We start from the raw sequence: 26316 nt of genomic DNA, 5'->3' as shown, positions 1-26316 counted from the left end.
CGCTAGATGGACCTTTGGTCTGAGCCAGCATGGCCGTTCTTATGTTACGTTTTTGTATTTTGTAATGAAACATTTAGTAGAGGGCCTTCTGGGCGTCGCTCTGGTCTCCCCCTTATGCTTTAATCCCTTCATTTGCAGTTGGAGACTGCAAAAATAAGACTGGGCTATATGAACAATCATGGCTTTCATATGGGAAGGTATGAGGTACCTACTCAAGCACGTCTTGCTTTCCTTTGGCAACCTATTTCTCATTCCCCGCAGAGCCCAGGGCACCCGAGGCTGACTGCAGGGGGGAGTTTTCCTCCTGAACAGTGGTGTGGAAAATAAGTTGCACGTTTTAACTTTTGAAGTGGCCAGGGTGGGAGCATGTGTTTGAGATCGCAGCAGATGCTTGTTTAAGTAGGTCTTCTCCTTGCTGCATGAGTCCTTGTTGTTTGCTTCTTCCCGCAGCCTGTGGAAGGGAAGAGGGTGTGCGCCGCACTTAAAGGCGCTAACCCAAGTCCGGACTCCGCGCTGGAGTCACGTCCAAAAGTTTCTTTTTCAGACGGGGGGGGGGGGGCTGATTCGTGTGTGTGCAGAAGGAGGAGGCACCTTTCCGCAACCACCCCTCCCCCCTTTTTGGGGGGTGGGATGGGGCGGAGGGGAAGGAGTAGGAGGAAGAGGCAGCCTGGGGGTGGGGGAGGAGGTTTCTTCTCATCAAAGCGCAGTCAGGGTTCACCGAGGAACTCCCACCTTGCTGTCAGTAATTCATTACAAGTCAGGCGGAGGGGATCCGGAGCGGAAATTGTCCCGGCGGCTCCGTGTTCCGAACTCCTCCGGATTTACCGTCTCTCGGGCGATACAAAACCGACCCCTGGGGCACAGCGCCTGGCTGGCACCTTTCCGTGTGCCTCGGGAGGCGAGGAGCGCTGGTAGTGACCGACTTGCTGAGGTCAGGGCCGGAGCAGCTGTCCCTGGGTGCTTTGATCATCTGGGGGGGGGGGGAAGAGGGAACAACCCCCCACCCAGCCAAACTTTCTGCAGAGTCCCCTCCAGGCCATGCACGGGTCTGCCTAACGCCTCTGATGGAGCCGCCCGGCATCTGCACCTGCCCGGATATCATCACACCCAGCGCCGTGTGAGTGATCAATAACTCCGTCTGCTGCCTGCGCCGCCTGATTCAATAGAGGGGCCCGTTGTGAGCGCATCCTAAAGCCCAGATACCCAGCGCGTCAGCTCTGAAGGCTCCCCAGCCGGGTCCCCTCACACCGCTCCCTCCGGCAAGGGAGAGACAAACACTCACAGCTTGCGGATTTTGGGGGTGGAGGTAGATTCCGGGGGGAGAGGCTCCCACTCAGGGTAGCCAGGAGCTGTGTAGACACCATGACTTGGAGGCGGCTGAGGCTCTCTGTGTAAGTGGAAAATCATTTATTTTGTGTTCAGTCCGGAGCAATCTTTGATGGAAGCCAGGCTGCGGGACTGGGGGGAAAAAATCGCCTGGATTTTTTTTTTCTCCCCTCCCTGTTTCCGAGTCCCTCCCTGGGAAAAAAGTGCTGCCCACCCAAGGAGGCAACCGAATCTCCTACTCTGCCTCTGTCTGTCTCACACGCACCGCGCGAGTGTCTCGCTCTCTCCTTGAAGTGACTGCTTGTGTTTTCAGGTTGCTCGGACCTGAAATCTAAGCGAATAATCTCAGCGTTCGCCCAGCTGCTGCAGCTGGTGATGTTATTGGTGAAGAGGAGGAGAGGGGGGTTTCTTTCAATTCGATGGATCTGAAATCAGAGTCTTTGGACAGCCGTTGTTTGGGAATATCTACATGCTGAGCCTCTTTGGGGTGGCGCATCAGCTCATCGGGGTGACCCATCTGAAGAGAACAAGATGTTTCTTGCTACCTTATACTTCGTTTTACCCTTAATGGGTAAGTTGCCGGCGTTTACATTGGCTCTCTTTACAGGGTTTCGAAAAGCAGAACGTTGCGTGTATGGGATCCGATGTCTGATGTCTGGTTTAAGGTGAACGGGGAAGTTGCCAGTAGTTTTGAAGGATTTGAATGAGCACAAACCACATTTAAAGCTCTGTGAGATTTAGCTACTGCCTGGATAGCCCGTTGTTAAATTGGGCTCTAGTGAGTTAGAGGGAAACTTTTCTATAGTCGCTTTTCATCTTAATAACACTGTGGGTCGGGGTGGGGAGGGGGGGTGTCATCAGTGAGAAGAATGATTGATTGCATCGTTTACCTGAACGTGCCTTCCTGCTTGGTGGCAAATATTGTAACAATACACGTTGTGTGTGTGTGTGTGTGTGTGTGTGTGTGTGTGTGTGTGTAGTGAGGAAGGGAAGGATTTTACTGGCGTTGGGGAGTGGAGAAGGGTGGCTCATATCGTTCGCTGTTTCCTTCTCCAAAAAAGCATCCTACGTGTCGAGAAATATGGGAACAAGGGGGAAAAACATAACAAACAGCCTTTAAAAAATGACTCCAGTAAAAAGAGCTAGTATCAGTCGGCGAGGAGACTTCTCTGCTCTCGGGTTACGCATGAATGTAATTGAAATCACAGCAAAACCCTTATGGGAAGCCAGGGCGGATATTTAACCCCTCAGTGGAACATGGGAAGGGTTATTAATTAAATGAAGGCTGATGTGAGGAACAGTGACTATTTTACCAGGCACATTAACCCTCTGTCCTTTCTGTGGACTTCCCGTAAAGACATTTGAAGGCGAGCCTTCCCCTTGAAACCTCATTTATCTTCCCAAACATTCAGAACAAGCTCCTGGCTTTGCCACGGGTTGAGCCAGCTGGCGAGCGGCTGCCTTTGGAAAGGGGTCGTGCGTTCCTTTTGTAAGGAGGTGGGTTCCTCTCCCCAGGTTGGGCTGGCTCGGAGCCCAGTGTCTCAAAAAGAGTTTTTCTGTTGGTTTGTTTCTCTCTAGATGTACTTTTGTCCGCAGAAGTGAGCGGGCTGCCTGGCGGGGACCGTCTGGACTGCGTGCGAGCCAGCGATCAGTGTCTCAAGGAGCAGAGCTGTAGTACTAAATACAGGACACTGAGGCAGTGTGTAGCCGGCAAAGAGAGCAACTTCAGCCGGGCGACAGGCCTGGAGGCGAAAGACGAGTGCAAAAGCGCCATGGAGGCGCTCAAGCAGAAATCTCTTTACAACTGCCGCTGCAAGAGGGGCATGAAGAAGGAGAAAAACTGCCTGCGCATTTACTGGAGCATGTACCAAAGCTTACAGGGTACGTTGCGAAACCCAGAAACATTCCACTCCCCAAACGCAGGGTGGTTTCCCAGCCCCTCTCAGCCGCAGCTAGTCACCACCGCGCAGACTAAACGGAGGGTCTGACCTCATAATTCACATTGTGCTCTTCAGCTGCAAACTGAGGATCTTTCATCCGACTCAGGAACAGCTGCTGCTGCAGTCTCCCGTTGTTGGGCAATCCACAATAAGGGTTTCCTCCAGAGGACCCATGTTGACCTTTCTAAACCAAAGTCAAAAGATTAGGTCATTAGCAAGTGCCAAAGCAATCAATTTGTGACCCTAACTGAGGAGTTTAAACACTTGTTAACTAGATCTCACTTCACAGGGACAGGGTGGGGAACTAATTAATTAGCTCCTGGGTGTAAGATAAAAGTAGTGTTTATTTTTTAAAAAGGCCCGTTCTATTTACCAACAGGATACAGCTATGTGAAAGAGGATTTGGTACTTTCATAGCATGCAGAGGAGAGAGTTGCAAATGGCATGCCAGTGTTAAATGTTAAGGTTGACTTTATACCCATGAAAGTCCTTGTCCCATTGAATCTACTTGGAACAGAATCAGGTCCTTAGGTAATATTGCTATGTATCACCGGCCCGGATTTTGCACTGCTGAAGAACTCCAAATGCCTGCTGAATTCAGTGGAAGTTTAGGCCCACAAAAAATACAGGATGAGGCCCTAGTTTGTCTCAAACATCCATTCTGAAGGTGCTTCCAGCATTCTATTGCTCCCTGGAAGCCATACAGTATGTATGCATTAGCCAATGAAAATGTCAGTTGGAATATTTTAATGGATTAATATGTCTCTTTGCTCCAACTTTCATAATAAAGTACAGTCGCTACATTATAAATCAGTTTCCTTCCCAACTGTTTTTTATTAAAAACACTTCTGCTCTTTCTCTTCCAATAATGAGCTGATGTGAGTAAGAAACTTCCTTTTCCCCTCCCCCCATCTCTTTTCCCTCTGGCACCTAAAGATAGGCAGTACTTGTGATGTCACAGACTGCCTCTTCTGATTTGTGACTTCATTCCATGCTGGAGGAGGGGAGGGAGTTAATGGCAAGAAATATTTCTTTCTTTCAAGTGTTTCCATCCTCTCCCTTGGGGAGAGAAATTAGCATGAACAATAAATGGGAAGCACCTTGTAATATTAGTCGTTTTCTTTTTAACCCAATCTAATTATTTTTAGAATAAAAATAATGCCATCATGTGAAATAACAAAACCTTACCCCAAAATAATGTGTAAAAGAAACCCAAATCTTTTGTTGTCTTTAGGAAATGACTTGCTTGAAGATTCCCCCTATGAACCAGTTAACAGCAGATTATCAGACATATTTAGGCTAGCACCAATCGTATCAGGTAAGCAGATTTAAAATTCTTTAACTGAAACGTGACTACAAGCCAGTTCTGTCAAGTTTGGTCTACGTGAGTTTTCTTAGTTTATGGAGTAATCCTCTTCTGTAACTACAGAGCAATGTGATTGCTTTCTGGATCTGGGCAAGTCAAGATATGGTTACGGTTCCAAAGTATTTGGAAAAACACTAAAATTGAAGAGGGTAATTCCCCCCACCCCCTTTGTTTTAGCTCTTGTTTTCAGAAATTGACTAATTTACCTGTAGGTGGCAATCTGATTCCCTGTGTTTGTAATTTACAATGCAGTGCCTTGTTGGAAATGTGGCTATGTAAGTTACCTCCCATTGCCATTAAGGGAGATGGTGGGAATGTCTTATTATTTTATACCTTTGTGTTTAAAGAAGATGTTTTAGGATTAAGAATGGTCTCTTTTGGTTGAATTAACTGTCTTAGTTTTTAAAGAGCCTTTCATAGCAGTTTTGCTTTGGAAAAAATCTGCTGTGTAGTTACCTCGAGCATTTTCTTGTACCATTCAGACTATACTGTTTGTGTTTTCAGACTTAAAATATTTTTGGTCCCAAACTAATATAATTTATTGGAACAGTGGATTTTAGACAGTGAGATATGTTACAGAAAGAAGGCATTTTACTTGTTTCTAGTTTCCAAAATGTCCTGTAAGGATGTGGTCTGTATAAAATACCTTCAATTAGATAGTGATATGATGTCAGCTCATTGAATATAGTACAGTATCACATATCATAATTTATATACAGTGTAAACAGTTAATCTTGCAGTTAACTGCATTGTTAAGGAAAACAGCTTTGTTAATCACACTTTGAAAGAGAAAAGGTCTAAGGAACCAGAGCAACAAGAAACTTGGGGTGATATTCTGAAAGAGCCTAAGTCCCATTTTCAAAGGTGACTTGGGAAGAATAAAATCTTCAGCAGTGTTTAAGTAAGTTAGGAGCCCAAGTCTCAATGAAAGTGAGTGGATTTTAGGTTCTTAAGTGTCTAAGGGCCAGAATTTTAAAGATATTTAGGTGCCTAAAGATGCAGATACGTACCTACACACTTTTGAAAATCCCACTAGGTGTCTAAATTCAGATTTAGGTACCTAAATATATTTAAAAGTCTAGTCCTGAGTTACTTTTGAAAATATGATTAGGTGTCTAAATCACTTAGATGCTTTTGAAAAAAATTGTTCTTGGTCTAGAAAGCTAGTAGTAGGAGAGACAGTAGGGACAGGAGACAACAGATACAAAGCCATTTCATTTTGGCGTTCTGGCTGCAAGCCACCTAAACTCTGCTCTTAAAGTTTATGGTTGATCTACTTAAGACCAAATTTTGATCTACCTTGAAATTCTTCTGATCTGAACGGAAATGTCTTTTGTTACAATTTTTCTTTTTTCGATACATCGTTTCTTTGCCAAGGTAGTTTTTAAAAATGTGTTAGATTCCTCAGCTGCTCTGCAACAACAAATTATATACACTGTCCCAACAGCTGTAATGATTCCTACAGCCACCATTTATGATTGTGGTGCATAGGCTGAGTCTGAATTCTTGTGTACTTAAAATTCCCATTGTCTCCAGTGGAAGTTTTTGGGTGTGTAAGGATTGCAAAATTAGATCCAGAGAAGTAAACAAAATTTGAGTTGCATTGTCTTATATTTCATTACATATAGAGGAAAAATGCCAATATTTAGTAAATGTTTAAGGAAAAATTAGTAGGAAATATTTGTATTGTTAAGATTATGATTTCTATTATATATTATACCTTTTTGAAGCCTTATATAACTTTTTTCCTATGTCTGCATTTAACCAGGGTAACAGAATTTATACAGGATTCTCAGATCTTGATTGTTTTCTTTTTTTCTGATTTGTATTAGCAGAGTTGCCTGTAAGCAAGGTTTTCATATCTCGTCTTCTGCCAAACCTGGTCAGTTTTTATGTGAAATATAATTAGGTTCATATTCACCTTCATCAGGATAGCCAATTGTGGCTATCAATTGAAGGCAGAAGTTTGGCCCTGTAGCTTTTATAACTTATTTTTGTGTGTTACTACATGTGCTTTTTACTTAGTGTACAGTCCAGAACAAGCTTTTTAGTCACTTATCAGAAAAAAATTATTATGACTTTATAAATTATTTCTATTTTACAAGACATGGACAATAAACAAAAGTTTGGTTGAAAATGAATGGTCAATACACTTTATCCAGCATATGCATGCCTAAGAAATGGAAGTGAGGGTGTTTTTTTTTTTTAAAGCACTTAACCTAATTGTCAGTATTAGTCTCATATTACATAACCCGGGAATGATTTTAATTTGTCCATTCTGTATTTTGTTTTCGGTAGGCAATTTCCATAGTGTTGTGTTCTCTAAACCACATGGTGTTGTCAAACATTAAAATATTAAAGTAAAATGAAGAACTTCTTTTAGTAGGATCTGTTACACTTGGTTTAGTTACTGTATGAATAATATTCAATCTGAAAAATGTCACCAATGTAAAAAACTAAAAAATCCCAATTATTTTTAGTAATCCATTTATTTGTTTATGGACCCAAAGGGTCTCTCATTGAGATGAAATCCACAACAACTAAATTTTGCATTTGTACCTCTAATAAACCTGCAAAGAAGGCCTGCATTCTTCAAAAATAAAAAGGGTAAAGTGGAGAAGTGGGCTCAGTGTTAGTTGCAGTTTAATTAAATTAACTTTTTTCCCCACAAGTCCCTTCCTTAAAAGGGAGCCTATGACACACCATCCTCCTAATTCCAGGCCTGTGACTCTCCTCGCAATTTAAGGCCAGGACCATCTGACCTTTATAGAGCCAGACCTCAGATTTGTCAGCCATTGTTGTCACAATGTGAGCATGAAGCAGAACCTGAGCCTTGGTGTTGGGATCATGTAGGTTTGTTTTAGTAATCGTATCCAGTTCTGCAGCTTCTCTATTTCAGTTGTGAAATGCATGCTAAGATTAGGGTGACCACCTGTCCCTAATTGGATGGGACAGTCCTGAAATGTACATTTCCAGTCCCAGTCGTGGGTTGAATGACTCCGGGACAGCATTTGTCCTGGATTCCCTGTGTGCCTGCATGATGCTCAGGGGCAGTGCTAGCCTCTTCCTGGTGTGTGTGTTTGGGGGGGGAGGCACTCAGGTGGGCCTTGGCCCCCTGGCCATGAGGCCTCTACGCTAGGCCAAAAGCCTGGCAGTAGTAAGAGCCACCCAGAGAGCCCAGGCCGCTGCGGGGAGCCCTGGACTCTCCACCTGCCCTGGGTACTGCTCCCCCGGGGAATGGGGACATGGGTTGGGGCTGCTCTTGGGCATCCCAGCCTGCTGCCCAGGGCAGATGGAGGGTCCAGGGCTCTCTGCACAGTGGCCCGAGCCTGGGTGGCTCTTACCACTGCCTGGCTCTGGCTTCCAGGGGATGGGGCTGGGGGAAGAGGAGGGGCAGGAGGTTGGGCTACTGCATGTGTCTCGGTTTTGCATTTTGAAAAGGTGGCCACCGTAGCTAAGACGCAACTCTGTAAATTAGCCTAAGACCTGGGTGCCTTTTTCAGATCATAGCATGTAGTTCATTTAAGGGTTTCATTAAAATCCCTGGTTTTTGGCAAAACCATAACTGCTTTTGAGAGACAACACCTTTTGGGACATTTATCTCCATTACAACTATAGTGAATATACAAATCCATTGATTAGGTTTTTGGAGATTAGCTTTAAATCCATTAACCTCCATGCTTCAAGTGTGATCTTTCATTAGTATCTCAAATGTTTAACTTATTTAAAATTCAGCGATTTCATCATCAACACAGAACAATTTGGCCTTCAACATGCGATGACGAGTAACCCACCCCTGAAAATGGCATTTGACATTGTTCCTTACAACTGGAAATATAAACTCAGAAGTAAATATTATAATTTTTGTATTCATAAAAGCATAACTATGTATAGTTGAAGAAATATTTACAAAAGAGATGATTTCTGAAATGCATCATTCACTTCAGCACAAAATAGAGCGCCATTGAAGCAGAACAAAACACCTAGGGCCATTTCTGTGAAGTGGTGTAAACAGAATACATAGTGGCAAATAGAAGAATATTTAATTCTACTCCTTCAGATGACCTAATGTTATACACACAATATTAAACTCGACTCGTGAGTTGAATGGTTAATCACAAACTCATTACTTTGTTAATATTTGTATATTCTTTCTCATTTATCCATTACTTTTGGAAACATATACTGATTTGCTGCATGAGGCACATTCTACAACAGTGGTTCTTAAACCATTCATGGTCCAGGGAGAATTTGCTGGTGGCTTGTGGAGAGTTGGTTGGTCACATTCTTCTGGCTCCTTATTGTTTCCATTTGTTAAATCACATTCAAAGACCCCTAAAAATAAATAAATACTTTCCTAATGTTGCTTTTTCATGTAACTGATTGCTGTAGTTGCAACATGGATGTTACAGAAGTTACAACATACATTAGAGCAGTGGTTCTCAAACTTCATTGCACCCGCGACCCCCTTCTGACAACAAAAATTACTACGTGACCCCTGGAGGAGGCACTGAAGCCTGAGCCCACCCAAGTAGGGGGGCCAAAGCCCGAGCTCCACTGCCCTGGGTGGGCGAGCCGGTTAAAGTTGAAGCCCCAGGGCTTCACCTCTGGATGGGGTGCCTGTAACCTGAGTCCAGCCACCTAGGACTGAAAATCTTGGGCTTCAGCTTTGGCCCAGGGGCCCCAGCAAGTCTAATGCCATCCCTGGTGACCCCATTGAAATGGGGTTGCGACTCACTTTTGGGTCCCAACCCACAGTTTGAGAACTGATTCATAGACACCTTCCCTCTAATGCAGCGATCTTTTATAAGACATGGGACACACTGTGTAAAGGTTTGAGAACTTTCTGTTGTAAAAGATGTCTAGAAGTTTGTACTTTGACAAACATGGTGTTTTTTATAATTTATTATAGTATTTTTTACATAAACTTATAGATTTATAAAAGTGGAATTTAGGAGACAGCACATTATGCTCCAATAAGAATCCTTAAATTCTATATCATCAACATAACATGTAAAGTTTACATGTTTGATTTGCATAGTGAATAAGCTGTAAGTACAAATAAAGCAAATTATTTTCAGTAAGAGATGGTCATCTAATGTATTAAGAAGCATAGGGTTATAAAAATGGGAAGTACTGGAGTTATCACATTAATTTATGCACATCAGTGAGATAGTTTAGTAACCATCTCATGTACACTTGTAACTTGAGAATGTTTAAGTATTTTATAGTGGTAGGTTAGACTCTGGCTCTCCTTCCCCCTGATGGTAGCATAGTGAATCAAACACAGGAGGGACTGGGGTTTGAGCAGAGAAGAGAGAGTGGGTTGGGGGGCATTCTCCCTCCAATCCCATGAGCTTCAGAAGCCCCTTTCAAGATATAGTGTGTGGCTGGGATTCCCAGGTGAGTATGTCAGTGATGAGAGAGGAGAAAATACACTGCAATACACTTCCCTCCGGACCTGGTGGAATTCCATCAGGAAATCCACACACGAGTTAATGCTGCTATGATTAACAGCAATAAAGAGACAAGGTGGGTGAGGTAGTAAGAGACTTTCTCCGTTGGATCATATGAACTGGAACCATAAACTCCCTGAACATTAAATCTCACCAAATGAGGGTCAATCCATCCTCATCATCATATCCACTCATTATACTCCACACCCGAACATAGCCACTTTATGAACTTCATACCCTCATATCTCATGTCAGTACTTTGACCCATCAACCTTTTACCCCCAATCGGGGATATTGCAGATTATGTATTCCTCATGCCACCCAATCTTAAACCAAATTTTGCACCCTCAATAATCTGTACGTTATTCCCTGATAACCAGAAACGTCTATGCTTAAACTCTGTACCGTTCACTTTTTTTTTTTAACATCATCTTAATAAAATTTCTTATTGAACCAACTTCCGATGGTGAGAGACACAAGCTTTCCAGCTACGCAGAGCTCTTCTTCATGTCTGAGGGTACGTCTACACTTACTGGAGGGTCCAGCGGCAGGCAATCGATGTTCTGGGATCGACTTATCGCGTCTAGTGAAGACGCGATAAAATCGATCCCTGATCGCTCTGCCGTCGACTCCGTAAATCCACCGCGGCAAGAGGCGGCAGCGGAGTCGACAGCAGCGCGGCAGCGGTCGACTTTCCTCCATCCTCACAGCCAGGTAAGTCGACCTAAAATACGCAACTTCAGCTACGGTGTTCACGTAGCTGAAGTTGCGTATCTTAGGTCGACCCCCCGCTGTAGTGTAGACCTAGCCTGAGAAAGGTACTACAAGGGTGTTAACAGGCCACTTCCCCTTGAATGGTCCCTTAGAATTTGTGCTAACTGCTGTTTAGCTGTGACACCTTTAGTGCCTTTCCCTGACCTGAAGAAGAGCTCTGTGCAGCTCGAAAGATTGTTTCTCTCACCAACAGAAGTTGGTTCAGTAAAAGATATTACTCACCCACATTGTCTCTCTAATATCCTGGGACCAACATGGCTACACACTGCATACATTAACAGCAATAACAGACAGACCCATACTCTTCTCCCGATATATTTTTACCCTTCTTAGAGGTGCAGTAGAACACGTGGTAGAAAAGGGTCTGAAGCTATGTGGCTTCCTTAGAAGACCTGCTTCCATCAAAGGAAGAGCAGAGTGGATCTTCATATGAATCTCCTGGTGTATTAAACACAAAAGGAAACAAGTTTAAAGCTTCATAGGATTTCTATATCTCGCCCTTTCTCCCTCTGTAAGATCAGGATTGCCAGCCTACAGATGGGAGAATTGAGAGGAAGTGCCATCAGGTGAACACCATGGAAAGTCCAGCATTGCTTTTCCCAATTTTCACAATCATGACTGATTTCTTCCTCCCCTCCCCCCAACATTTTAATATGTTTGAGTCCATTCTCCCTGACCCCACATTTCATGGATGTAATTCATGTAATAATGTAAGTTAAGTGTATCCATCGAAGGAAGAAGATGCATCTTACTTGTAATCATTATTGTTTTACACTCTTTCTCTACTTGACAATCTTCTTTCCTTTTATATAAGCCCCACATTGCATCTTTCTTCTTTTTTGTCAAAAAAGATGAGTTAGTTTCTGTACCCTAGCCAATGTGACGCTTTCTCCTTTTGGGTTGTGGTGTATGAATTAACGGCTTTTCCTAGTGACTTAATATTGTATGACATACCCAAATCCTACAGCCTAGGGCCTTTAATCCTGGGTCCATTTCTAAATGTGTATGTATGTGTACACACATCAAATATTATATACTTTCTCTTATTTAACATTACCTGGTCTTTTTGAGAAATCTCTATAAGAATATTTGAGATTCATTGTATTTTAAAAAGAAGTATGTTTATGGTAAATTTTTATTTGTTGGTATGGTAAATATTAATAATTAAGTTTATTGATTTCTCTTGACAGCTTAAAGTACACCTGTTGTCTTTTATACTGTTGCTTTTTTTTATTTTAAAAGATGAGGCATTTCATATTAGAGATACTTTCACCCAGTTTCAGATACAGTGGATCAGATCTTATTAGGTTAATAGGAGTCTTGCAATTTATTTCTGAGGGAACAGGCACAGTACATCATAACTTTTTAATTGATTATGTTTCCTATTGTAATTTTTTTGGCCTGAGTCCTTTTTTTTTTTTTTTGATGTGCATAGAGGTCTTTTGGGTTTTGAGCACCATAAAAATAAGAATGCATTATTAATTATGATTGTACTTGTATGATCACAATACATAATTGTATTTTTATGTGTGAGATGATTTTTGTATTAATCAGAGTAATAGTCCCTGAGCCAGTGTGATGTTGGTTATACTGGTATAAATCTGAACTAACTCTTTTGTCTCCAGGGAAGTTTTGTGGCTGTTTTCCCTGTCCAAGAAAAAAGCAGGAATCTATTTTAGTGGCATTTAACACAGGAAAAATAGTTTAAAAATAAAAAAGCTAATATGAAAATATACAATGTCATTTCTGTCTGCACATTTGCTTTGCAGAGACAAGGTTTGATTCCAGTGAGATTGCAAGGTATCGAGGGTGCATAAATACTAGTTGCTGAATCTTTCTTCTCCTTTCTGTAATCAGATTGGACCATATATAAAAGAAAATCATGTTGGTGATTGTTGACTCTCTGAAGCTCTTTGAGTTTCCTGTTTTGTGTATTCCCCATAGGATGAATCTGACTCTGACAGGGGAATTAAGTACTCTTCTGAAGTGGCAGACTGGCCAACATAGGGTCTACTCCTATTCCCATTGATCTCCATAGAAGCAGAAGGGGCTATCTTTCCCAGTTATTACTCCCCCAGTGCTTATGGGGCAGGTAGATTCTTCTCCCTACCAAGAGACCAGCCTAACAGCTTCATGAACCTAATACACCACAGGAGGTAACACAAAGGCCATTAACAAGGAGAGGGAACCTCCGGCAACATAGCAGAGAGTCTGTGCAGGTAGATGCAGCATCTTTATGTATGCTGAGGAGAAATTGTTTTGTAGGGACTGTTTTTATGGGGCCTCTAAGGAGAACATTTTGGGAGGGCCAGTTGAGAGACAAACATAGCCAGAGGTTCTGCGTACAAGGTGGAAATCCTTGCAAAGTGCCACATCCTCTCTTTTCCATACCCAGGTATAGTAGCTGTTTGCTAGCTTCATAGAAGCATTGGGCCTTACAAAACTTCTTCTGTCCCCTTAATGCTTCACATAAATCTTCCAAGAAAAGCTTGTTTACTCAGCCTTTGTATGGTGGACAAGGCATCACTCTAACATGTTAGTCAGTATTCTCTTTTGCCCAAAAGATTATCAAATAGTTTCTAAATTGAAATGTCTATTTTATAATCATAAAGTGTCTCTTACTGGTATGTTTTAAATTATATTGGAAAATTCGTACTCTAAATTATTCTTGTCAGCCCAATTCCAACTGAAAATTCTTCATACACTTTTTACACCCTTTTTTTGGTTAAGGGCTGGATTGTCTGGCTTTGCTGAAAGAATGACAGGAGATATTAGATATGGGTTTAATCAGGCTGCAACTTTATTATTAGATGTCTGGGACTAATCCAGCGGATAAAATGTGTAGTGCAGGTGAAACCCCCACAATTAACCAGGGAGAGGGGGTGAGTGCTTTCACTAGTTCCCCCCCCCCCCCCCCCCCCTTTCCGTTCATGTCCCTGCAGCAGATTCACTGCTGGGAAACTCCAATTCCAGACAATTTTGGGAGGCTTCCACCAGCTCCCCCTCCTCTTCATCCATGTGGGGGAGGGATAGCTCACTGGTTTGTGCATTGGCCTGCTATACCCAGGGTTATGAGTTCAATCCTTGAGGGGGCTATTTAGGGATCTGGGGCAAAAATCTATCTAGGGATTGGTCCTGCTTTGAGCAGGAGGTTAGACTAGATGACCTCCTGAGGTCCTTTCCAACCCTGATATTCTATGTCCTCCAACAATTGCCTTGCTGGGACCTTACCAACCATCCCCCCTCATTGGGGTTAAGGTGGATTATAATGACGGGGGTTGGCTCAAGCACCACTCCTTAATTCCTTTTCCAAGCCATTAATCCGTTCTTTTGTGCCTTAATTTATGGAGTACCTGCACTGAACATTCGCTATACACTTAAATAAAGAGTTGCGACATATGGCCTACCACCCGTCATGCTATGCATAAACAGAGCCCACCTGAACCTGCTGCGAGGAAGGTGAAAAAAACCCCCAACTGCACCTGGCCAATATGGTGGTAAGCACAGGTGCCAACTTTCCTTGGCGCCCGTGGGTGCTCGCGCTTCCCCGCCTCTGCCCTGACTCTGCCCCCTCCCTGCCCCATTGGACAACTCCCCAAATCCCCACCCCGACCCCGTCTCTTCCCCGAGCCCCTGCCACGTTCCTCCTCCTCCTCCCCTTCCCTCCCAGCACTTGCTGCGCGAAACAGTTGTTTCACGGCGCAAGTGCTGGGAGGGAGGGGGGGAAGCAAGACGCGGCGGCGCGCTCAGGGGAGGAGGTGGAGGCAGAGCAGAGGCGGAAGTGATCTGGGGCAGGGGGACAGGTCGGGGAGCTGCCAGTGGGTGCAGAGCACCCACCAATTTTTCCCCGTGGGTGCTCCAGCCCCGGAGCCCCCATGGAGTTGGCGCCTATGGTGGTAAGGGAAAAATTCCTTCCCAGCCCCCCTTAATGGGACGGCTAGCGTAATGCCCACAGCAGATATAGCTAAACACCCGCATATTTCTGACCTAAATAGGGAGGGAGAGTGGGTGCTGCCCAACCTGTTCCAAGTGATGAGAGGAGGGGCCAGGCCCAGGCTGACCTTTTTAAACCCCTCATTCCTAGGTGGTGAGTCATCTACCATGCTGACTGCTTTTCCAGCAGTTTTATGTCTCCTCTCCTGCCCCGAAGCCAGAAAGCATTGCCCTCTTCTCCTAGCTGGCCAGCCAGATGACCCTCCACCCCCAAAGACCCTGCTTAAAGTGCACGGCGGTGATTCTCTCACTTTTATTCATGTTGAATAGTACCTTCCTCCACAAGTAGTCCCACTGATTTCAGTGGGATTATTTGGAGAGTGAGACAGAGGAAGAGACTAGAGGAGTGAGTGAGACCGTCATCCCAAGGTCTCTGCTCACAGAAGCAGTTTTAGATTGGCACAGGGCTTCTAGCAGCAAAGACCTCAGCAAGAAGGATGGTGTGGCACAAGGTGTCTGCAGGCTGTGCTCTGTTGTGGGGACAGGCAAGCAGTCACTGAAGCGCCAAAAGCAGGCAGTGCTGGTGGTTGTGGACAGGACATGGCAAGTGTGGCAAGGTCAGGAAGGGGAGAGGAGGAATGAGAGAACAAACCACATCTGACAGATTTTAGTCACAATGCTTAATTGACTACTGTAAAGCAGTCAGATAACAGGGTGACGAGGGTGGTATAAAAATGAGGGTGCTCTGATTAGGCGTATTCCTGTGGCAGCCTCCACCACAGGGCTACTGTGGTGCCCTGGCTGACTTTAAGCTTCGTCCCTTGATGGAACCACAAAGAGAGAATGGGCAATAGGAGCAGCACCCTGGAGTGCTGTCGCTCTGAGTGGCACAGTGAGGTGCAATTTACAGCAGGTGTTTCTAGTTCTCTGTCTTTAATGTTAAAATCATTATAAAATTCACTGTAGAGCCCTGTTTTTAAATGTGACTCTTAGGAATTACTTTGACAGTACTAGCAGTATCTGTCAGCTTTTGACAGTAAGTTAAAATTCTGATGGTAAAGTGCTTGTGGTTTAATGAAGACAAATAAGAATTCTTATATTGTAAGACGGAACTTATTTGTCATAGGATAAGATAATGTATGTTGGGGATTCATCTCAGTTAAGTTTCAGGAAAGAATGTGGTTACAGTATTTACTTTTAAAATTATGTTTTTGTTTATAAAACAAAGAAATTTGCCAGTGTAAACTTGGTAATATATTTTTACATTAGTATGTTGCTAACTTTTATAAAAACACTTATTTTGGCATATTCTATCATTTTCTGCGGATGAAACTCATGTAATAACTTAAATCATTGCTGCTGACATAGCTCATTAACAAATTTTGTTGTATTTTCTCAATAGTTCTCTAGTTATGACATGTAGTGCATAAAGCAATTTTTACACCTTTCAAGCTATTGTCCTGTACAATGTGTAGTCGAACTACAAATGTAACATGAGAGATACATCGCACAGTTTAATGGCACAGAGATAGCTCATCCTATATAGAAATTTGAAGAAATGATGGGTTGTAAAGAGAGTTGGAGATATCAAACAATTTGAATAGAGCCCATAAATAAAGATGAATTTCCACATTCGCTGGCTATATGATTTTATCACTGTCTGGTGTCCGTAAAGTACATTTTTCCATTGAAGTCTTGTCATGCAGCTGATGAGGTTCAAAAGTGTTCATGCTTCCACACACTCTTCTTTTTAAATTCTATATCATAGGGCCCAGTTCTAAAACTCAGGATGGCAAAAACAGAACTTCTCATTTCTCCTCTCCTCTTCCATCCCAATAGATAATTCCACGATTTTGCCTTTTCGCCAGGTTCAGAACTTTCATGTCTTTGTTGATGCCTCTTTCTCCTTTATTCCTATCATTCAGGCTACTGCTAAATTTTGTAATTCTATCCCTTCTTCTTTTACAAAATATCCAAAACCTATTCCTTCCTTTCCATCCCTGGTCCAGATCTCATGTCCGTGTATTGGTAAACTCCTTTGACTTCATTAATATCCTTCTCTCAGGTCTTCCTGACGCTCATCTTGCTCCCCTTTGATATATCCACAATGCCTCTGCCATAATTTTCTTTCTTGTGTATGACTCTGAACCGAGGCGATGCATGGAGGGCCATGGGGGATCACGTGCCCCCCAGATGTTTTTGGTTGCACTGCCCCCAACCCAGACAGGCTGGGTGACCTGCAGGGCTGGTGTTGCCGCTCACCCCACTGAATGTTCCTCCATGCCCCTTTGGGTTGCGCTCCACAATTTGAAAACCTCTCTGTGGTGGTCACGTGCCCCCTCCCCTGAACCTTTAAATTGTGCTTCCTCCTTGCTATCAACGAGGTGTCGTCTCTGAACATCCCACCTCTATTTTCTATGATCCTTTGCTGGTTCCATGTTCACTCTCTATCCCTTTTTGTTTGTTTCTTTTCCCTTTTAAGGCTCTGCACAACTCTGCCCTTTCTTTCTTATTACTGGTCCCACACAACTCTCCTGTTTGACTCTTTCCCTTCTTATATGCTGCCCCTGCACCTGGCATATCCTTTCTTGTCCAATACACTGTGCCAGCCAACCCTTCCTTTCTTTCTTCAAAGCTTTCCTCAACTCTACTGTTTTCAGAACCTTCAAGTGATTCTCTATGAGCAGTTTCAAATGCAATTAAAAAACAAAGCAAATGTGATGTGTACAGTTCTACCCAAACAATCCCATAACTCATTCCTTCCTTCAACACTATCTCTCTTGTACCTGTTGTATGCGTTCTTTTCCCATTTTTTGTATGTTGTTACTATTCTTTTTTTTTTTAAATCAAACACAAAAATATGCTAGAGATCTCAAAAAACAAGTGAGGACTCAGTAAAATGAGACAAGTGAGGACACAGATCTTTCATCAACTTGGACATGAAAGGTGTCCCTTGATCAGTCAATATCTCCTTGGGTAGCCCAACCCGGGCAAAGATCTGTACTAACTCCTTAGCTATTGTCTTGGAAGCCGTGTTGCATAGGGGGACATCTTCCGGGTATCGGGTTGCATAGTCTAGTACAACAAGCACATGTTGGTGGCCCCTCGCTGTCTTCTCTAGGGGCCCAACCAGATCCATGGCTATGCATTCAAATGGTACCTCTATTATTGGAAGAGGTATCAAAGGGGCCCGCAAGTGTGAGCGAGGGCTATGTAGCTGACACTCAAGACAAGAGGTGCAGTATTGCCGGACATCTTCGTGTACTCCTGGCCAAAAAAACCTCCGCAGGATCCATGCCTGGGTTTTCTCTACACCTAGGTGTCCTCCAAATAGGTGACTGTGGGCGAGGCTCAGTAGGGCTTTTTGATGTTTTCATGGCACCAGAATTTGATGCATCTCTTGCTCCTGCTTTTGCACTACGCGGTACAGGAGATCTTTTTTCACTATAAAGTAAGGTCCTGGACCCTGGACCTCCCCATCCACGGATATCCCATCTATCTCGGCCACCTCTTTCCTGATGTTATTCTATCTAGGGTCCTCCCCCCTCCCTGAGGCGCCCCCCCCCACAGCAGCTCCCCACCTCCACCCTGAGGCGCCCCCCTGCGGCAGCTCCCCACCCCCCCTCTGCCCTGAGGCGCCCCCCCGTGCAGCAGCTCCCCACCCCAGCTCACCTCTGCTCCGCCCCCTCCCCAAGCACGCCGTCGCTACTCCACTTCTCCCGCCTCCCAGGCTTGCGGCACCAAACAGCTGTTTGGCGCCGCAAGCCTGGGAGGGAGAGAAGCAGAGCGGGGCGGCGTGCTCAGGGGAGGAGGCGGAGCAGAGGTGAGCTGGGGCGGGGAGTTCCCCTGCGTGCTGCCCCCCCTTGCTGCAGGCGGCCCTCTCCGCGCCCCCCTGCCCCAGCTCCCTCTGCCGAAATGCCGACGACGACCGGGGCGGCCAAAGATCCAGCTGTCGTGGTCGTCGCCAAAGAAAGTGCTGCCCCCCAAATGCTAGTGCCCTAGGCGACCGCCTAGGTCGCCTAATGGGTTGCACCGGCCCTGGTCCCCAATGTATAACATCTATAATTGTTTCTAATCATTCCCCTATCACGGAGGTTAGGGGGTTTAGTCCCAGGGTTCCCCCCATTCAGGCCAATCCCTTCCTTCTGGGGTCCTCGCTGGTTTTCAGCCCCCCCCATTCCACCCAGGACTCCCCAGGGGTTTGGATGCCCAACCTTCCAGGGTAGGGGTCAGGTGCTTGCTTCGAAAGGGGAATTGACCCGACTACCCAAGGAAGGGCCATCGGGTCAATTCCCTGGCTGTCATGCGTCTTTCTACCAGCGTGATCATCTCATCATAGGTGGATGGATCATTCTGGCCTACCCATTTGTGGAGATGTGGTGGCAGTCCTCGTATGTAATGGTCCATGACCAGGGTCTCCAAAATCTCCTCCGGGCTGTAACCACTTCCGTGCGAGGTGTACGAGGTCGAATAGCTGGGACCTCGGCAGTTTGTTCTCCTGGTACTTCCACTCATTGAACCTCAGGGCCCATACCGCTGCCGTCACCCCTGATCGTGCTAGGATCTCTGCCTTCAGCTAGGTATAGTCAGTGGCGTCCGTGGCAGGCAAGTCAAAGTAGGCCTTCTGGGCCTCTCCGCACAAAAATGGGGCGAGAATGCTGGCCCACTGCTCCTGGGGCCACGTCTCATGCTGAGCACTCCTTTCGAATGAGAGGAGATATGCCTCTATGTCATCTTCTGACATAATCTTTGGCAGACAACCAGTGGCCCTCAAGGTTCGCCTCCTGTCGGACCCTCAGGCCTGGGTGGTGAGGATCTTTAGCTGGTCCACTACCTCTCACAAGAGGGCATGATCTTGGGTCGCCTGGTCCATTAATAATTGATTGGTTTCCTGCTGTAGCCGCATAGATTCCTGTTGTGCCATTGCCTGAACCCAGGTGGCCTCCTGCTGGGCTGCAGTGGCTTGTACCAGAGCTCTTACCACTTCTTCCATTGTGGTACAAAGCAAACAAACAAAACAAAACAACAAAATCCAAAACCCCAGTGCACTTTTTTTTAACCTCTTTCTTCCGCTATGCTGTGAATGATAATCCCACCGCTCACACCAGTTGTGACAAAGTTCTGTCCTTGTCTCCGTGCGTCCTGTGTTTCCTGAAGGATTTTGCTAGCCTCAGAGGCTCACTGTGACCCTCCACGTAGCCCTTCTCTCTCTAGAGACAAGGGTCACAGTTTACTGCGCGTTTTCATCATAAGCCAGCAAGGGAGGTGAGGAGAAGCAACCCTCCCTTGCACAGTCTCTGTTGTCTCACAGTCTCAGTGATTAATTGGGGAGGGGGGAGCCCGGGCCCACCCTCTACTCCTGGGTCCAACCCAGGGACCCTAATAGTAGCAGCTATTGTAGCTGACTTTTTTGAAATAGGACACATACAATTCCCTGGGCCACTTACCCACAGCAGTCCCCACTCAATATCTCCACCATTACCTCAGGGCCTCCTTCCTTGTGCCTGATATGGATTTGTACTGCTTAGTTCCTCCAACAGCGCAGCTTCCTCCTATAGCTTCTGACCTGCATGCCTCACTGACTAACTGGAAGGCTTTTAACTAGTTCCAGCCAGCCCTTGATTGGCTTCAGGTGTCCCAATCAACCTAGCTATGTCCACGGCTTTCTAGAAGGATCTTAATTGGCCCCAGGTGTCTTGATTAACCTGGAGCAACTGCCATTTGGTTACCATGGTACCAGGGATTTGTTTAGCCTGGGGCTAACATACCTGTTCCTCACTACTTTACTATAGCCATCTGGCCTTGCCCCGTCACAGAGCATAAACTTTAAACTCAATATGACACCACCATAGAGAGTCATAAACAGACACATGGAGACAAGGGGGAAGAGGACAGAAAATGAAAAGGTACAAACAATCAAGCCATGTGGTTACTCAGGCATATGGCCATCCTGACAGCTATTTATTTTTGGTGTTGTCGCACTTCCTCCATCATTCCTTATACACAAAATAAAGAAGTGAATTTTTGGGACAGATGACAATGTTGCGTGGAAGGCAGCTACGTGAATGGATTTCGGGAGTGTGTTTGGTGTTCATGTAGGCCTTGATTCTGCAAAGACTTATGCACCTGCTTGACTTTGTACACATGAGTACTCCCATTTGAAGAGTTAAACATGTACCTTGGTATTTGCAGGATTGGGGCATTATAATCTGCCTTCTTTGCTGCATGGCCTGTCTTATTCTGTGTCTGTAAACCACCTAGCCCTTTTGAGTGTTAAATAAAAATGCAACAGATTTAAAATGTATAGATAACAAAGTACAGTTTGTAGTTAAGTGTTATGCTAGGGACTTGAGTGTCACAGGATTCCAATATATTTTAATGGATTACAGGGAGGGGGAAACAATTTAGTTATTTAGATTAGTGAGCATAAAGATTATGCATTTGGATTTAGAAAATAAAAAAAAATCCAGAAGATGTAAAATTATTTATAAAACATAAATATTATAAGTAGCAAACTAGTATTTGCTAACCCCATTTCATCTAGTAGGGGGATCTTCTTTTCTAGATACATTGTTCTGGAAGAATATTTTTAGGAGAGAAGGATAACTTTGAGATTTTTATAATTTTTTATATTAAAGAAATTTTGAAAGCCAAGTTATGACAGATTTTACTTGCTGTTTTACTAGTAATCCCAATGTATTGTTTAAATATATAGAGATCACCAGTTAGACCATGCAAATAGATTAGGAATCTATTCTGCAGAGGAATAGCTTGGCATTATCGTTTAAAAAGCAGATTAAAATGTCTGTTAATATTGTTTAGTGCAGTATAGGAACACAAGTCTTGGTTGTTAATAACAATGGAGATTACTTTATTGAGCAAATTAAAAGCAATTAAATCTTAACCACAAAAGCTTTTGTAAAATAAATACCTGATCAGAAACCCAATCCTGTGGGCCTTATTCACATTCCTATTGCGGTGCTACTCACAGGCCTAAGTGCTGCAGGATCTGAGCCTGACTACAACATCAAATTGTCATTATTATTGATGATCATTTATATGTACATTGGGATCCAAACAGACAAGTTCTTTCCCCCAAAAGGCTTATTTGCCCACACTAGCGAAAATAAGTCATGACAGAAGAGGGCAAAATGTCCCTATTATAAAAAATTCTATTATAAATTGATAAATCTACCTGTCAAATTCTTTAAAGGTCTGCATAGGTAAGGGCTGCATGCATTATTCCCTTATGAAAATTATGGGAGTTTATACATAAATTCATATAGATGGAAAAAATGTGTCACTTCTTTCACTCACAGTCACTTCACTTAATTTTAGTTTTCTAAAGAGTGAAATGGAGACTGGAAAACTTGCAATGTTCTGATGATGCTTAAGACCTGATGAAGTAAGCTACTTCGATATTTTGAGAGGTCAAATTGTGTGTGTTTCTAAGCAAGCATTCCCCAAGGCTGATAATGAATGAGATGTCTCTTCCTGGTTTCCAAATTTCCCACCTTCACAGCAGAAAATTAAAGGGGACACTGCAAAGAAGCCCAGCATGTTAAAATGTACTTAATCTTCTCTATAATTTGATGTTAAAATTGTTGGAGGCTTGGGTCTTTTATGCAATTTTAAAAAGCAGTCTAGTTTGACAGCATTGCAGTGCAATTAGTAGGTGAAGATCTATATACAATTATGCCTAGGCAGAAGGAAAAACAATGTTTTCAAAATGTTGGAAATGTGGACTGATTGCAATTCTGATTTGGGGAGTCATTTAGCTTTTGTTCCTGTTTTTTAGTCCCTTTCTACTATAAACAAAATATAACTTTATTTCCAATCCACCATGACCTTAAGTCTTGGAACACTACAAGAACAATGGCTGTGAGCAGAAGCATAAATGGGAGGAAATGCCTTCTCCTCAGTTTTCTTAACTTATCCTTCTAGAATTAATGTTATCGTTTATTTAATTTGTTTTTTTGCATTTTTAAGGAAAAATGTGGTCAAGAAAAGTCTCTTACCAACCCTGGAAACACTATTAAGCTATTTCTTTATAGAACAGGTATGGCAGAGACTGAGCTGAGTAAAACTACAGCATTGCCCTGCCAACATGTCTCATTACAGACCTCAAGGTACAACTCTTAGGAATGGAAGGGTAGTTCAGTCTCCATGTCTATATGGTCCTTGGCTGCTTTGTTGGGACTGACAACATGGGTACTAGTCATAATAGTGATTTCTGAAGCATGGACACCCACCCTCTAAGCCAGGGTCGGCAACCTTTCAGAAGTGGTGTGCCGAGTCTTCATTTATTCACTCTAATTTAAGGTTTTGCGTGCCAGTAATACATTTTAACATTTTTAGAAGGCCTCCTTCTATAAGTCTATAATATATAACTAAACTATAGTTGTATGTAAAGTAAATAAGCTTTTTAAAATGTTTAGGAAGCTTCATTTAAAATTAAATTAAAATGCAGAGCCCCCCGGACCGGTGGCCAGGACCCGGGCAGTGTGAGTGCCACTGAAAATCAGCTCGCGTGCCACCTTTGGCACACATGCCATAGGCTGCCTACCCCTGCTCTAAGCAATGATAACCACCGACTGATTCCACGTAGATTACTACACTTCTATATGATGATTATTTTTGGTTACTGCCTACTTTGACTCTATTTGAACCAGTGACTTAGAGGTGAAAGGCTTCATATCTTTCATGATTCATTGTTCATTCTTTGAGCAATCCAGTGCCATGAACAATGCATAATTCTGATACATCTTTTTCATTTATTTACAAAACGTGTGTTATGTGATCATTTATGTTACAGTGGTAACTGTTAGGGCGGGGAGTGGGGGGGGCGCGAAGCTGTATGTCACTAATTATGTTCATCTATAACAAACCAGGAGATGTTTACAGTTGTGAAATTGTCAATTTTTGGGTTTCTTTCCATTGTGCTGTGGCAGATTTATAGTATGTAGGTAACTTTCATTAATGATGATTGGGATTAAGCTTGTAAATTTCCTATGCAATCAATAGGAGAGTATTCCTTTTTCTTTTGTTTTAGATCTTAAACTTGATAGATTATGGTAATACTTCAAAGGAAAATGTCAGCATAAAAATCTTGTATAAATCAATATGTGTCCAAAGCCAACAAAACAAAAATTAACTGTTACTCCACTTTTCCTTGTTTCAGAATTAAATTTGTAGTGTTGCAGCTGTAAGTAGTTACAATTCAGTTTTTTAAAATGAATTTGGGAGATTTAAGCACGAACAAAACAAAAGCCACATCTAAAAGGTAATCAATAAGTGACTATACCTAGGACAGTGACTTGAGGCAAAAGAAATTGATACGGTAAATGGCAATCTTTTCTCCAAAGCTGTACTCACTGGGATCTTCAGAAAACAATCGCACCTTCCTGTAATGCAAGCAGTATGGGGTGAAAACATTATCTGGCCTTGGTATAGTAAACTGAAGTGAATTAAAATGCTGAATTAAAACTGTTATTTACAAGATACAGAAATATTTTATTCCACAAATGTATAAAACAGGACAAACGGCATTGTCCCCGTTAACAGCTATTTGTGCTAATTGAAGGGCTCAGGATTGCTTTATAAGAATTAGTACTGAAGCATGTAGACTGCTTTAAGTGACTAGTTTCAGTCTGTAACCAGAAAAAGAAATATCTATAATGGGCTTAAAGTTCACCAAAAGGAGCTACTTTAAACATTTCCTATTCTGTTAGCTGCCGTGGGAAGAACGCTTTGTAACGGATAGCTACAGTCTCTGCATAACGGGTTACACTTCTTTTGTGGCAAAGGGTGTCACTGATAGATGAAGGCGACAATTCATAATGTTCCTCAGAGTACATGCTGCATGTTGAGCAAGATCAGAGACTCACAGAGCATGTCTTACAGAAAGAAGGGTTGTTACTTATCCTTCCTGGTGACTTTCTACATTTTTAAAGGATTTTTCATATTTAAAATATATTTTAACTCAGAAATTTTTGGTATTTGAAATTTATTTTACAAATCATCTGTTCCCTAAATCTTCGCTAATTGCAATGGTCTAATTTTTCATTACAGCTTTGTTGTGTGAGATGCTATTAAAAATAGATAATTTCCATGTTTTAGTTCTAAAACTTACTATTTATATTAGGAATCCTTTATCACAAAATGTGAAAAAGAAACTCAGTTGTGTGTGTGTGGGGGGGGGGTTTGGTGTTTAAATGTGGTGACTTCTTAAATGTCTCTTACTAGTGTACAGTAAACACATGTATTTAAACTGTTTGTTTTTAGAGTAGCAAAAGTATTTAAAATACACATCTCTCTGAATCTTCCTGCAGCTACTAAAAAAAGGGTCTTGGCCAGCTGCCAAATAAGACCATGTAGTATATATTTAACTAGAGGAGGCGAGCTCTCTGAGGATTTTTTACCACTGTGGGACTCCTGCTGTTCACATTACTTCTGAGTAGTTTGGAATATCTTTAATTTGTTTGTTTTAACGATTTGAGTTCCAATTTGCATTAAGGGCTCAATGTGCGCTGGCATTGGATGCAGGTGCAGCCAGCTTCCTTGCATTGGGGGATACACAGCATTTTTATTTGATAGGAGAAGTACAGTACTTTTCCATTTCACGTTTTTTATGCAGAAATTAGTATGGTTAGTATTTCTTCGAGGCAGTTTTTCTGTGCTTCTAATATTAGCACAAAAAGTTGTACTGGTTTGTATAAATTATGACTTGAGGTCATTCTTTTGACAGCTTTGCCCTTAATTGTTTGAAGGTTTCAGTAAGAGATTGGCAGGGCTCTAACTTCCTTTCTTCCCAAGTAGTTCTGTGTTCTGCTCCAGTCGAGCAGATATGGTTACCTTCTGACGCCTGTGCACGCCAGGCCTGACTATATTCACGATTGGTTATCCTGGTGAAGGCTGTACTGCTGTGGCTAACAAAGGCTTTTGAATCCTTTATAGCTTCATAAACAGGGTCATGAATTTGGCCCATAATGTTTTCAGGAATGACCATGTACACATGTAACTTGTCTACATATGCAACTAGAACAACAGATATTCTTTTCGTAGCTAGCTTGGTCATATTTATATTTCAAAGTAGTTTTTTTAATAGTAAAGAGCCAAGTCATCCAATATATAATATGGTGCAGTAGCTGTAGTTTATACCTTATTATTTTTGGTCAACACATTTTTATGAAGACATTTGTACCCCTGTAAGGACAAATGTTCTCAAAACAATGTACTGTAACTGGTCTACAAACAAAATCACGTTCTGCTTCATGACATTGATTCTGCTGATTTTCCCATCAAGTCACAGTGGAATAGGGTTACCATCCGTCCGGGTTTCCCCGGACATGTCCGGCTTTTTCAGTGTTAAATGGCCGTCCGGGGGGGATTTCTAATTAAGTAGAAATGTCCGGGATTTCCCCCTTCCCCTTGTGCGGCGCGTCTGATTGGACACCTGGCCTCATTGACAGCTGCTCGCAGCCACTAGGGCCTCTAGCAGCCAGAGTCCCTCCCCCTCCCC

The 26316-nt window shown here is 43.2% G+C and overlaps 1 protein-coding gene across 1 annotated transcript in view; it reads left to right on the top strand.

The window, feature by feature from the left end:
• Nucleotides 1-731: 731 nt before the first annotated feature.
• Nucleotides 732-26316, top strand: part of GFRA1 (GDNF family receptor alpha 1) — a 182543-nt gene continuing 156958 nt past the window's right edge. The window contains exons 1-3 of the mRNA XM_026651135.1: nucleotides 732-1897; nucleotides 2905-3207; nucleotides 4501-4584. Of these exons, the coding sequence (XP_026506920.1) occupies nucleotides 1858-1897; nucleotides 2905-3207; nucleotides 4501-4584 (427 nt within the window). The 5' untranslated portion in view covers nucleotides 732-1857. The remainder of the gene's footprint in view (nucleotides 1898-2904; nucleotides 3208-4500; nucleotides 4585-26316) is intronic.

The sequence above is a fragment of the Terrapene carolina genome, unplaced genomic scaffold, assembly GCF_002925995.2.
Source record: "Terrapene carolina triunguis isolate 2854851 unplaced genomic scaffold, T_m_triunguis-2.0 Scaffold95, whole genome shotgun sequence".
In the NCBI taxonomy this organism is placed as follows: domain Eukaryota; kingdom Metazoa; phylum Chordata; order Testudines; family Emydidae; genus Terrapene; species Terrapene triunguis.
Note: the sequence above shows the minus strand (reverse complement) of the source record. Positions and strands in the feature narration are given on the sequence as shown.